At 39.0% G+C, this 14406-nt stretch overlaps 1 protein-coding gene across 1 annotated transcript in view; it reads right to left on the bottom strand.

Annotated features, from left to right (window-relative positions):
• The window catches only part of LOC137912617 (NT-3 growth factor receptor-like), a 111163-nt gene that overhangs the window by 65385 nt on the left and 31372 nt on the right, over positions 1-14406 (bottom strand). Inside the window, exon 4 of the mRNA XM_068756755.1 lies at positions 1814-1882. Within this exon, the coding sequence (XP_068612856.1) occupies positions 1814-1882 (69 nt within the window). The remainder of the gene's footprint in view (positions 1-1813; positions 1883-14406) is intronic.

A 14406-nucleotide genomic window follows, 5' to 3' on the forward strand; every position in this document is an offset into this window, starting at 1 on the left:
ACATAACGTAAGTGTGGTTCAGCAGGACAGGTTACTACTTGTCATTGGTACTGCATTGTGTTTTATCCTAATAATGAATGGACACGCCACCTGGTGAATGTGTTGTGATTGCCCGATTGGCTTTAACGCAGTTTGGGTGAGGATGTGGACACAGTGAAGAAGGTAATAATTTCAGGTCCACATTTCAGACTGTGCACATGATGGAGTGACTCATTTCCCATTAGCAAGGCCTGATTCCACTTGGCTTCCTTCTTGCATAACGGCTCAGCCTACGTCTGTGCCGCCACGCCACTCCAACTGACACCTCTTAACCAAACACGCCAAATGGAAGCGACAGAATCCCTCTCTCCTCATCAGTATTCACTGGAAGCAGGGGCATCACCCTGGCCCTGCTTTTCATGTAGAACAACAAAGACACCATTTGTACTGATCTAATATGGTTGCTTGAGAAGAAATCGGATTGCACATCAGAGCAAATCGTGCTCCGTGAGCTGTAATGGTGATTCGAGCGAGGAAGATGTGTTGTTTTAATTTGTGGCATGTTATTCAGTCTGTCTAGGAATGTAAGGCAATGTGATTGCTCGGCACTGCTTTGTGTGTACGTAGTTAAAAAGATTCACCATCTTGGATGTTTGGAGCCAGAAGTGCCCAGTTTTGGATAAGACAGCGGCGCTCTGGAGGATACACATTTGTAAGTCTCTGTTCTGATTGAATCTGAGGACATGCCATTAGAACCTCTACTCAACCACAAGGTTGTACCATTATCATACCATACCCATTATCCACCAATTAATCTTCAGTGTATTGTACCACGGAAGAATGAGATGAAAATCTGAGCATCAGAAATTAGAGACAATATATATCTTACTTAGATTCAAAAAAGGGGGAAATAGACAGCTGGTGAGACAAAAAACATTTAGAACTTCTACAGTCCAGTTAGTGATGAAATTCACAACCAAATAGCATGCACAATGGGGGACTGAGAGACCCATCTGCCTCTCTGAGGACCCACAGTGAAATAACACTTTTTTACCACTGGTCTGGGGCCTGGTGATAATTGCTTCCTACACAGGATGGATAAGAGTGTGCACACAGTAATAATGGTGATCCAGGATGCACGAAGTGGGCATTGCCCTCAGGATGATCATATAAGCTATGCCTAGAATGTAAATCTATATCTTCAGTCGAATGCAGTGCTCTCCCTTCGTTCTGTTGTGTACTGAAGCAGGACTCCACCGGATCAGTATTGTGCTGTGCTCTCTGAGGGCCTGCCCTGCTTTATACCTCTGAAAATAGAAGAATAAGGAGGCCTGCTTGAAATAGACTTGTATCATATCCTGCTATATGTCAGATTTAGGAAGTGCAGGAGGCGCTTGATGTTTGGAGCCCAGTCAAGGTTCAAATGATGGACAGCGCTGACAGGCGTAATTATGTGTAAATTACAAGTGGGTCGGCATTGCAATATTCTCCCTGGTGGCGAAAGAGTGAGCTCATTTCATAAACACAATGATCACTAAAATATTCATGACAAACAAGAAAATGGGGTTGGAGTCCCTCCTCCCTCAGGACCATTACATTTCTTTTTAATAGGTTAATTAAGTTAACAAATGGCTTATACACTCATACTGCTACCGTACGGCTTATTGGTTCAATCCTCTACATGTGCTCAGACAAATACAAGGACAGGAGTTACAATGGCAGTGACAACAATTTGTATTGAGCCAGATAGTGCATAGGGAGCAATGATAAATTGTCTCTAGTAAAACACAAATAAAAGCCAACGAGAGAGATCAGATAAGGTGAGAAGACTTACAGCTCTGAGAGTTGGAGGTGCTGAAAGAGTTGCCATGACAGCGTGGTGAGAGGATTCTTTGACAGGTTTCTGTGGAGGAAAGACAAACAAAGGGAAAATTCAAGCACCAGTTCACCTCTTTTCCTTGATGTCATTCTGTGCTTTTTTTCGTACCATTTCCTCACTTTGAAGATGCTTTTCTGTATTCAGAATAACAATCAACATGTGTTTCTGTGGGTCTTTCTGGCATTCTGCTGTATTTCTTTTGAAATGTTTTCTTTTTCTTTTTAAAAATCCACATCATCCTCTTACATCTACAGTATTAGGATCTGGATCCCGAGGGTCTGAAAGAGTACAATCAGTAAAATGAAATAAAATGGGTTAAAATAAATAAAGTAATACAAAGTATGCAAGTGAGGAACCAGACATGCAGGCCTGCAGTGATGCAAGGCTGAAAATAAGGCACAGTATTATTGACAATGAAAGGGAAACAGGTCCGGCTGTGTGGAGCTTCAGGGAAAACCCAACTCAATAAAAGAAAGTCAACCGCTTTAAAGTCAAATAATTCAATTGACTTAAGAAACTCCTCCAGCTCAGGATGCCACGAAATTCAATAAGAAGTAGCCAGAAAAGAAGAAGTGATTTGACCTGAACTTTGAATATGTTTGGCCATCAGGCATCTGTCTTTAGAGTGAATGGGATATAAAACAAATCTGAAAGGGAATTAATAGAGCAATTTGTCATTAAGTGCACAATGAAATCGTGTTATCCATCAGTATGTGTAATGAAAAATGTAAGCATGTTTTCATCTGTTAGTTTTATTTGATGGTTTGAAGGTTTCATTAACAATCTTTGTACTGGTGTATTATTCTGACTTTAAATGGAAATAAATAATTAAAATAAATAATTAAAAAGACCCTAGTGTCTATAAGGGCAGCAAAATGAATAACGCAAAGTGAACTGACACAAGCATAAAGTTATAAAGTATACTAATATATATATTATAAGAAAAACATCTTAACAAAGATAATAAACATCCAACAGCAGCAAGCCATATAGCTCGGATTTAGGTTTTAAACTTTATCATCATATTTTTCAAATTTTCCCATAAACATAAAGCACCTGAAGGAATTTAGTGAAATCTGGTAAATCGGTTAAACATACTGTATAGAAACAAGTTACCCATAGCAGATTGTAGTGCATCGGGAAAAAATAAATTTTCTGAATATTTTTGTTAACTGCACATAAACTATACATGTTACCGTGAAACTGCCTGGAAGAAGTTGCAATAATATAATAATGAGGAAACTGAGCGGCCTCAGTGGATGATGGTGACTGAATGGGCTCATTTGAGTACTATGAGGTATTGAGTTTCCATCTCAAATGGAAACTACTGCTAGATATTATTTGCTGCAAGCTTAAAGCAACAGGAGTGTAAAACTACAAATATTTCGATGCATAGATCAAACAAACATGATATAGCATGTTAATTAGAAAGCTTTTAGAAAACTTGGTAAACAGGTATTGCATCATATTAATTAAAGTCAGGCTAGCTATTTGCCATTGTGCTTTCTTTAAACTGTAGCTATAATTTCTAATCTAATACAAAATCTAATTTCAGTGTGCCGCTCAATATGAAATTTAGCCTATGTGTAAAAAATATATAAAATATTGATTTCATTTCACAACTTTATCTGTGAAAACAAATGATAGTTACTACTTTTTACACAAATCATTTACTTCAGAGAGGAGAGGAGAGGAGAGGAGGAAGTGTTCTGCTTTCAAAGGTCATCCTTCGTATCACAGCAAGAAATGTCAGATAAAATTGGATTGAGGGGCGTAAATGAATTAATAAATATATAAATAAATCAGCAAATAGCCCATCAAAGTGGACTGAATGACAAAAGACAGGAGGTGAGGAAGGCCAATTGCTTTAAAGAGGGCAAGCAATGATTATTAAATTACAAAATTAGCAGTGTGCAAAATTAATCCTTGTACTGTAGAAGTCAAAACTGTGTTTTCGATGTCCATGAAGAACACCTTCCACCATACATACATACATCTCCACTCACACTCCTCATTTGAATAAAGAATTATAATTATGTAATTCACATTAACCTTTATTATGTTGGGGTAAAAGATTTGTGTTAGATTAGCTGTAAATATTTGTCATTGTTGGTTACCATGCCAGAGGGTGGCAGAAGGAATTCTCAGATGGACCTGGATGTTTTCTCCTCTGCAGAGGAGGTGAACTCCTCCGTCTCTTCCTCTTTAATAATTCTGTTTGGCTCAGATGCCATTGGGAGGGCTTGGTTACTTGAGAGGGTTGACTAATTAGTGCAGCATCGCTGGTAGCTACTGTCTGAGCGTGGAGGAGCTCTGCAGATTGACATTCAGAGCAGCACAGAGGAGACAGACAGCCACTGAGGGAGGTGTGACATCAGAACATCAGTTTGGACATTGTGTAATCTCGTCATCATCTGTCATGCTGATGAGAAGCTGCTAATATTTGCTGCAGGACTTCAAAATAATTGTCTCCTCTTTAATTTTAAATTCTTAAGTACCGTCTTTTTTCACTTCTGAAGAGGTTTTCTTTTTCGTCAAATGCCTCCCAACCCTTTGTGAAGAGCGCCGATGACTCTAAACTGCAAAAACATAGCTTTTAAATGTTTTATTTTGGCTGTCAATCATTCAAGAAAGTTGTTTTCCTCAGTTCTGAAAAGCTGACATTTACGAGAAGAAACGTTTGCCTGGTACAACAGTCATGTTTTATTTTTATTTTTCTGATGCAATTTACGGTGATTCAGGCTGCAGATATTCCACATTTAACTAGAAAAGCAATCTGATTGGATTTACACCATCCACATGGTGATCCGGATTATCACCAAATGGTTCTAAATTGTTCTTAGTATCTTTATACACTAACCATGAAAAGTAAAAGTGAATTGAAGATTATGTATTTTCATCTGATTTTTTGACAATGGAATTTTCAATGTTAACATTTAGTAATTGTTCCTGACCTCATTCTGGAACAGATCCAGAAGACATTTTACACGATACCAAAGATCACAGACAAGGGTCTGATGTGCACTAAGTGAATTGAATGCATATTTTAAAACATTATTTTTAAAACCTCCATTATAAGTAAATGGGAAAACTTTTTAGATCCAGACAGGTATCCGGATCTAATCTAAATTAGAACAAGACCACTCTTCAGATGTTCTTGTTTTTCCATCAAGACCCATCCAGCAGTTTTTCGGTAATCCGACAATGTTGGGTCTCTGATTATGATTATATTTACTTTATTTGAGTATCTCAGATGGGGGAGGGATGTGTCATCATTTTGAAAACTTGCAAGGTTGGGGTGTTGGCTAAATATATATAATATTAATACTTCACCTCAGGTGTGGATTCGACATACGACAATTCAAGTTTGACCCAAAGTTGGGTAGAAAAAGTCACATCCACAGTGAACGGTGCAGGTATAAATAATGACTCCAGTTTTTGCCTCTGTGCCCACCTGCATGCATCTGCCTGATAAAGCTCAGAGCTTATTTAATGCTTCTCATCCCAACCAATGTTACAGTGCATCGCATGGTCCACTGGTCCAATGCTCCATCCTCTGAAACCTAATGCATGTATCCTGACAGAATGCAGATAGTCATAGAGTATTCAATGTATATTGGCATGCATATTAAACCATGCCTGAAATATGCTGTCACAGGCTGAAAGTGTTCATTTGAAATGTCTGAGCCCACTTAGTACACATTGACTCTTTTTTTTTTGCACACAATGCATGCATATAGTGCACATGACCTACAGCCTCTTTTTTTTTTATACTAGTCACCTGTCTTTAATGTAACTTTTTATATATATAAATTTTCTTTTGCACCAGTACTGCACAACTGCACTATTTTGCACCTTTTTGCCACTGCAACAATTGAATTTACCAATTCTGGGATTAATTAAGCTTAAATCTCATCTCGTCATGCCTTTCTTGTATCTTTTTTACAAATCCTGCTATAGCATTAACAGCCCCAATGAATTAGTCTCTGTGAGGTGGCATTTTTTGCTGATTTTTAATCTCTTAACAACATAATTGTGTTATTTCTGCATTAGTTGATAGCAAAGTATTGTTAGATAAATGAAAAAGGAGCTGGAGTGAAAAAATATTTATACACCAGCATGAAAGGAATGACACCTCACATCCGTGATTGCTTTGATTTAACCCCAAGTATCACCCCAAAATCATTGGTCATCAGGGTGCGGTTAGAACAAGCATCTGCACTGAGCACGATGACAAAATCCAGTTCCCAGAAAAGAATGATGAAAATCAGGATCAGATTTTACTCGCTAGGATGATTATATTTAAGGTGCTTGTAAGTGATATATACCCTTAAAATATGACTCCAGGTTTCAGTTGTTGGTGTTTTTAATTTAAGACAATAATGTGAACAGTCATCCTTCACCACTGCTGATTAGAGAGAGAGAGAGAGAGAGATGTGAGCCAACATTCTAAGACACAGGAGAACCAAGCCTGTAAGCCACAATTCTGATTATTTACCAGATTGGGATGGAGATGTAATACAGACTTAGGGATATAATAAAAATCGTATCCAGTCTAATGAGACAAGCGGAGACAATTTGCCACTGGGCAGACAGCCTTGCCATAGGTAGATTCAAACCAAACCATTCTGACTGTGCTTGTTAAAGAGATGAAATATGCAGACCATCAGACCGAATAGCACAAGCATGTATTTGTTAGGGGGGGGGGGGCAAACAGTGAGAAGACAAGTGATCGTGGGCGTTTTAGTGGAGCTTTCTGGTCGTTACCCTGAGCTCAGGGCCCCCATGGAGAGAAATGTGTTGCTTGTTCAGCTGAAGGTACACAATGCCAGGCTTTTCTGGCCCTGCTGCTTTATGAAATGCCTCGCTGAAATCGATAAAATGTTAGAGTTGATTAAAACGCCAGTAAACACACTGGGGAGTATTTTTCGTCAAACAACATTTTCAACCGTTCTTCTGGGCTTTATCCTTTTTTTCCAGGACGCAAGACGGTCAACAGAGCAGGATTACGGATAGCTGCATTCCATATTTATTTGTTTTCAATATCATGAAACATCAATGTCTCTAATTAAAGGTCAGAGTCATGAGGTAGAATTCAGCTCAGGATTTTTTTTTTTTTTTTTCTGTTTCAAATAGTATTTGCTTCCAGTAACGTCAATCAAGAACAAAAACAACAATTTGAAATTACTTGTCTTCGCAGTCCTCGTACGATGAAATAAAAGATACTTGAAAGTTCATGATGGAGGTCAAGGGGAAGAACTGCAAGCAGGCTGTGAATTTTAGCCGCATTTTCCCAAATCATGACTCCATAAATCTCTTGCTGTGAGCCCAACCAGCTGAATGCATTTTAGTTATAATCTTAAGATTTCAGAAAAGTATTTGAGGCCTTCTTTCCAGGCAGACTTGTATCCAAATCCACTAGTAACTGAAGGAGACAGCCAGACCAGAGTGCAACACTGGGCTTTGGCTGTGCCCATTTATAATTTCTCTGTCTCAAGGAGTGGATTAAATATCGCTTCAGTTAATTAAAAATGTCTACTGGGCCATAGGCATAGCCCTTTTTTCTGTTTTTGCCACGATAATTGTTTTTCCAACAATATAAAAAACAGCCTTGGGAGCTGCAAGAAAACAAACACAAATCCTGAGAGCATTGATGGCTTGTGTAATCAAAGTTCTTATTATCTCGATGCGAATCACACTTTTAACCACACACTTGGTGAACTCCTAAAAAAGAACTTCAAACCTCAAAAGAAATAGTTTGAAGTAGTAATTTAACCCCTGATATTCCAACCTTTCACACCAGGGGTTATTGGATGTGGTATTAATCTCTAAAACTAGACTAGGGCTGTACAACATTAGAACAAAATACATGTATTATCTTGAAATTGCATTTGATGTGCTACACAATTCACTGTCTGTTTTTGATTTTAGATATGCCGAGTTTGCTTCCTTAACTTGAAGCAACTAACCTATACTGTAAAGTTATTATGGTAAGTCACATGTAACATGAAGTTCACAGCCATACGATCAACCTCGTGAGGCTGTTTACACAACAGTGCTTCCATTAAAAAAAAGGATAAAAAGCATATAAAGTGTCCCAGTGAGCTGCTATTTGGTATGAGCCGTCGTCTCATCCAGGGTGAATGATTCCAGTGCCATAAAATTAAACACAGTTTTCCTCTGAAATGCAGTGAACCCGATTACCAGTGAAGAAAATGTAAATATCATTGTCAAATATTTCAAAAATGACATCCCATTTGTTGTGTACCTTCCAGGAGCACTGCTTATGTTTTACTTCCATATAATCCACCATGTTCCACATAAGCAGGTTAAAGATGATCTTCTTTTGCGGAGTATGTCAGGCTGAAATACAAGCCTTGCTTCACCACTTTATAAATGCAATCATCCATATATCAATAAATCTACGTGATTGCTGTCATGATAATGTCACACTCGTGTAACACATTCCCAACAGACCATAATACCAACATTTTCAAGCAATGGATAAGGTTTCACTGATTTCAGAGGAAGCCTGCACTTGTTGACTAAAGTGCATCTTCGCCTCTCCGTGTGCTTCTCGGAACACTGTGTGCATATTGGTTACCGTGGAAACCAAGGCTCTTGGTTCTTAGGAGACAAAACATCAATTACTGCATGAGAGAGACAGGCATTATATAACTAAGATGCTGCACATCACATGAAGGGATGGATCATGAAATACACTTCCTATTCTTATCACTCATGGATTTCAATGGATTTTTTCAACCAAGTACACAAAAGCCTACATTTGTCTAATAAAGCACTTACAGTACACCATCCACCCTTCCCGTGTTAGGAAGCCTAAACAGCTTGTTAACTAAATACCACGTGCAAGAAGGAGAGCGACGGCAAAGTAATTTGTAAAATGTTAACATTCAGGTGACTTAATCTGATCCATGTGGAAATGAGGACGTTCCACTGCATCCTGTTTCATTAAAAGAAAGAAATGGAAAAAATGATTGAAAGTTTATCCTTGGAAGCTCAAACATGCCGTCCTTAAGGATGTTCAACTTTCCAATTCTTCCCTCACTGACAAAAAAATAAACAATGCTAATTTCTGGAAATGAGGGTAAGCGTGTGGAGAATGAAAATTGTACGCAGCATCTTTCCATAATGTGTTGTTCTGTCACTCACACCTGGACAGCAATTGCTTAGACATAACATGGAGATGTATGGAAGCTCAACATAAGGTCACTCATGCATGACAGACATGACGATGACAAAATGACTGACTGTTCTGGTGTAGAAAGGCAAAAGTGACCCGATTGCTTTTTGTTGTATCTCTAATTTATAGATGACAAAAAGCATGTGTTGTAAATGGTAAATTAACCGCATTTATATTGTGCTTTCTACACCTCCATGGTGCCCAAAGACTTTACAATGCTTCACCTTGTGATACGGCATTAAATTATAATTAATCAATTGTTATTGTCATACTCTTCAGACAGTAAAGTCGGTTTATTGCCATTGTCAATGAAAGCACACATTTACGTTTATTTCTACATTTAGGTGAAATAAACTGAACTTATGTTATATTATAAGACTGCATAAAGCATCAGCCAGCTGTTATGGCTTTACTGGTGTTTGTGTCTCTGTGCTACCAATAAATAGTGTACTTAAACATATTAAAAGGGGCATCCAATATACTGCACTGTATATCAATACCAAGGTTCAGTATGGTATTTTAAATAAATTAAACCCCAAACCAAATTAGTATTATCAGTATGATCTAACATGAAATTAGATTAGATTAACATTCTATCTAATAAATATATTCATCATCACAGTTATTTATTTTGTTTGTTTTTTTACTCCTTCATGGATATTAGTTTGGATCCCCTCTATGGGAAGTATTTTTCCTTTGCAAATGCATTACATAACCAGCCAGTTTATTATACTACATGAATACCTTTATGAGTAATTGACAAAAAAAAGGATAAAAGGTCGTTATTATCCAAATATGATCAACTAACTTGGATTTTCTGTGAATCATGTGGTCCATTCATATTTTAAAACGCAATTTGTGGTTAGAATGAACAGCAAGCTCAAAGTCCACATTTTCATTGTCAAAATTTTTCTTTCGCATTCTAATAAAATCATCCAACGGTCGTATTCTTAGAGCAAACTATGAGGCCGCTTGTTAGCAAAAAAGACCATTTAAAAAAAACAGAACCTGTTGAAAATACTCTACTATAAATTATGTCAAGCATGGCAGCACTTCAGGTCTCTTATTTAAAGGAAAGAATCATGTCTTATTAACATTGTTTTCTAAAATCCATTGCAGAATTGCCTTGAAATGAATAATATTCCAGGGGCAGTCAACTGGAAGTAATTGCTTGACCAACTACAACAATAAAGCTGAGAATTGCTACTAAACACATTTAAGAGCAGATATAAATAGTACCAATAAATGTGTATTCAGTCACAGCCTGCCTGATGCCAGAAAAGGTGTTAGAAATGCAGAGTGGAAAGAATAATCGCATTACTGAACGGATGGCAGCTATATCATCATCATCTGTTGAATGGTATCTGCCAAGGAGTGAATATATTCTCAAAGAACGGGCCTCATTCTTGCTGGTCAGTAAATGTAAGCGGCGGTTTGGCGTCTCTCAGCTCATTCCCGGTTGTCATGTTTTACGTCTTCACCGCCAGTCGGCTTTCTTTGAGGTAACGCAGAGACTGAGCTGAATGACAATGACCGATTCAGGTGGATTGTTATTGTGTAAGAGACATAACCTTAGCTGGTGGTCCAAATCAACCCCACTCTTGCCATCAGAAACGAGCATGGTGACATTCAGAACATGAAAAACGGCTTTGGCACCCAGCTGAAGAGATTCCTTGCAGCTCTGGGCTGCAGCTGGCTCCACTCATTGGGCTGCAGCTTGGGCCACCTCCCTCCTTTAGCCCACAGGATCCTTTTATCCTTTCATCACGCTGCACTCATGCGACAAACACCATCCACCTTGCTATGCATCAGACATCAGAGCCACTTTGGCTAAGTGACGGTTCCTCAGTGCTCCCAGTATTCAGTAATGGTTTAAAGATTTGGAAAGCAGAGCTAATCATATCAATTCAGATACACGGGGTTTAAGCTCCTCCTGAGAATTAGGGGAGCAAAACAGGTTAAAGATGGAGGAACCTCAGATGAAAAGAGACAACAGCAATGACTTCACCTGTGAGGAAATTCAGAATTCTAGGCTTTTTATCTCACACTTCAAACCATTGACTTCTCACACCTTTTGTGCAGACGAGAGCTGCAGAAAGTCAAATTATCACACCAAAAAAAGATTATAAGCTTTAGTAAAAAAAAAGGTGTTAAAGACATTGACACTCTTATTCTTGCAGAAATCTTATGCTTTACCATCTTTGGAAAAATCCTTTGAATTCTGGAGCTTTTTTTTTGTCATGTGTTCCAAATATATTGCAGCACTTCACCATGAAGGTCAATGTACGCGATACAGAAGAGAAAATGTCACAGATAAAACTGATTATTGAAATAGTGTTCAAGTTTCAGGCATCTCAACTTTCTCCTAAATTAAAGCGTTCTCATTTTTCACATAATGCAAAGGTTTGAAACAACAGTGGTGATGACATTCATCAATAATATGCAACAATCAACAGAGATTGTTTGTGGGTTTAGCTTTCCTTTTTCTTTGATTAGCCCGACACTGAATTTCATTTGCTTCACCAGCATTCTCAAGATAACATGTCAGTAAAAATCAGTAAGAAGACAGTGCTGCTTCAGATTTTAGCAAAAACACATACTGAATAAAACACTGAAGGAATATGAAACTAATCGAACCTTCCAGACTCCACCGAATCCACATTATCAAAAGAACAACCCCTCTCCAGGAATGAACGTGTTTCTCTTCTTCCAACAGTTGAATGATTGAGCTTCAAAGTGTAAAAATATGTATGAGGGGATTTTTCTTTTCTTTTTACCATTAGCGCTGAAAATGTAAATGTTTTTGGACAAGTCTCAATTCTTAAGTGGCTCGTGGTTTTAATAAGTAGTGCATTATCTAATGTGGAGCTTTCTACTTAGAACAATGTGTCGCGATTTCCAAGGACACCAAATCATGTACTGTATTACCTACAACCCTTTAGCCATTTCGATCAAAAGAGAGAAGTGAGTGAAGTCAGGATAACTATTTATGACAACATGTGATGTGAGATAATTAGTCTGTCAGAAAGTATTTGGTTCTTAGGCTTTTCAGGGGCATCATGATGGAACCGGCAAAATAAACACCCCACCATGTGATTACTGTGAGGGATTACACTGGCGATGGCGGTGGTGGCGGCTGATGAATCTGCTGAAGCTGATGAAACACTGAAGTTGATGGAGCTGTGAAGACTGACTGGTGATGGTTGGCTCCTGATTCATCATTCTTTGATGGCGGAGGGAGGGGGGCTGCAGGAGTGCTTACTCATGGAGTTATAGTTGCAGTGTCTTTTGCAGCCAATGGTGGCCGGCTTCACATTGAATTTCAAGTCAAGGCCCATTGTGTGTGTGTAACCGAGTCGAAGCCACAGTCCCCATCTGTTCTTCTCGTCAGCGGTAGCTCCTTTAGACTGAACTCCCAATTGTCTGTTGGGTTCATTGCATTGCTTTTTTGGGCATCATTTGATTGATCGACACAGCAGAAGACATGACAGGAAACGTGGGAGAGAAAGTGGAAAGAAGACAAGCAGAAAACGGCTTCACCGTGGAGCCACTAGATGACTGTACATGGGGCCACATGGTCTACAGACAGAGCTAAACACACCGATGAGCTGCTGGGTTTTTTTTGCAAATAACTACATTTCCACATCTCACTTGATTTTGAACAATTGTTATTATATTCAAGCATTTAGAATCCAGGCAACTGCGTGCGACTGTGCCTTCCTCAGCTCAGCCACCATTCCTCATTGCACCAGCTGTCTGATCACGGGAGGCAACATGGCCCTGCGGCATTCTAACATTTCAGCCCTCTCTTCCCTTATTTTTTTCTGATTGCTCGCAATAATCCACACAATCCAAACGCATACAATAGATTAAACGGCACACTGTCAGACCATTCTCAGTGCATTTCAGACAATTGCATTAGTATATTTAAAGACCACACACCAACCTTGCCAGCACCACTTTAACTCAATATATGGAGAAACCAATCAAGCTTCTGTATGAGCTTACATACAGCGGCTTTGAAAGAAGCATATAGAAGAATGGTGCTTTCTACAGCCACTGCACAATGTAAAAGAAAGCGTTTAAGAAAAACACAACGATATTTTTATTGGTGGTTCACATATAAATAGATTATCCAAGGAATCACATTTTGATGGATACAAACACGGACGGACCATAGATGTTCTTCCAGAAATAAATACTTAAAAAATTACAAAGAGAAACAGAGTAATAGAAAAGCAGCAGCCCTTTGAACTGATCAAAGATAAGTTAAAATGCCCAAATAAGGTTCTGGTGGAGGGGGCAGAAGATTTCTACAATGCCGCCTGGAAGCTGTGAGGATATTTAGGTGGTTATATTGTGGGCCTGGCTCAAGGATCACTACCATTGCAATATTTCTGCATCTCGCTGCTTCCCTCTGCTGTAGCTGTCAAATACAGACACCTGGGGCTGCCATCTTGCCTTGTTTTGATGAGGCTGGCTGAGTAGAAGGAGGAGCAGGGGCATATGGTACTGTTAAACTGGCAGTGGTAACGTGGCTGGCATTGAGCCGGGCAACCCTACAAGTCGCAGACAGCGGGAAAGCACCTTGACCCAGCTCGGTCTGCCAGAACTTAATTCCCATTAACAGATTTGAGATAGAGGGCTGTGCGTGGGGCCATGTAGATTCAGAAACGTTGAAGGCAGGTCATAAACTGGACTCCCAGAAGGCCATAAGGTCAATGGCAAGGACTCAGCCAAACAACCAATTAAAAAGTAAAAAATGCTAGGTGACTTGAAAGTCTTTATTAATCTGCTTGGTCAGGATTCTGAGTTATCTCCAGGAAGTTGGATGTTTTTCTGAAACACAGCTGCTGGGTTAATCTAAGCCGAACCTAAGTGAACCATGATTTTCACTTCTAGTGTATTTGCATGGATATGTGTGACCCACATGTCTCTTCCTAGCTAAATACAATCTCCAATCACTTACCTACCTCAATATGCCACAAAAACACCTGTGTTGAAGGGACTAATGTGTACAATAACACTCTCTAAATACTTCCCATTGAATAATGCAGTCCTAAAAGGCACAGCTACACAAGAAATATACTTTATTCATTCATTTTCTCGAAGGCAAGACAATCAGTAATCAGCTTGTCGTCAACCTCTTATCTGGATCAGGGAAGGCCAGGTACACCCTGGATCAATCGGCTGTTTATCGGAGGGCCACATTGAGATATTCTCATTCACGCTCGGTCATGCCTACGCTCAATTTAGAGTGACCAAGTCAGCTATGTTGCGTGTTTTTGGTGGTGAGAGGAAGCTGGAGAACACACACAGAAATGTGTCAAACATGTAAACTCTG

This window comes from Brachionichthys hirsutus, unplaced genomic scaffold (assembly GCF_040956055.1).
Source record: "Brachionichthys hirsutus isolate HB-005 unplaced genomic scaffold, CSIRO-AGI_Bhir_v1 contig_202, whole genome shotgun sequence".
NCBI classification, from domain to species: domain Eukaryota; kingdom Metazoa; phylum Chordata; class Actinopteri; order Lophiiformes; family Brachionichthyidae; genus Brachionichthys; species Brachionichthys hirsutus.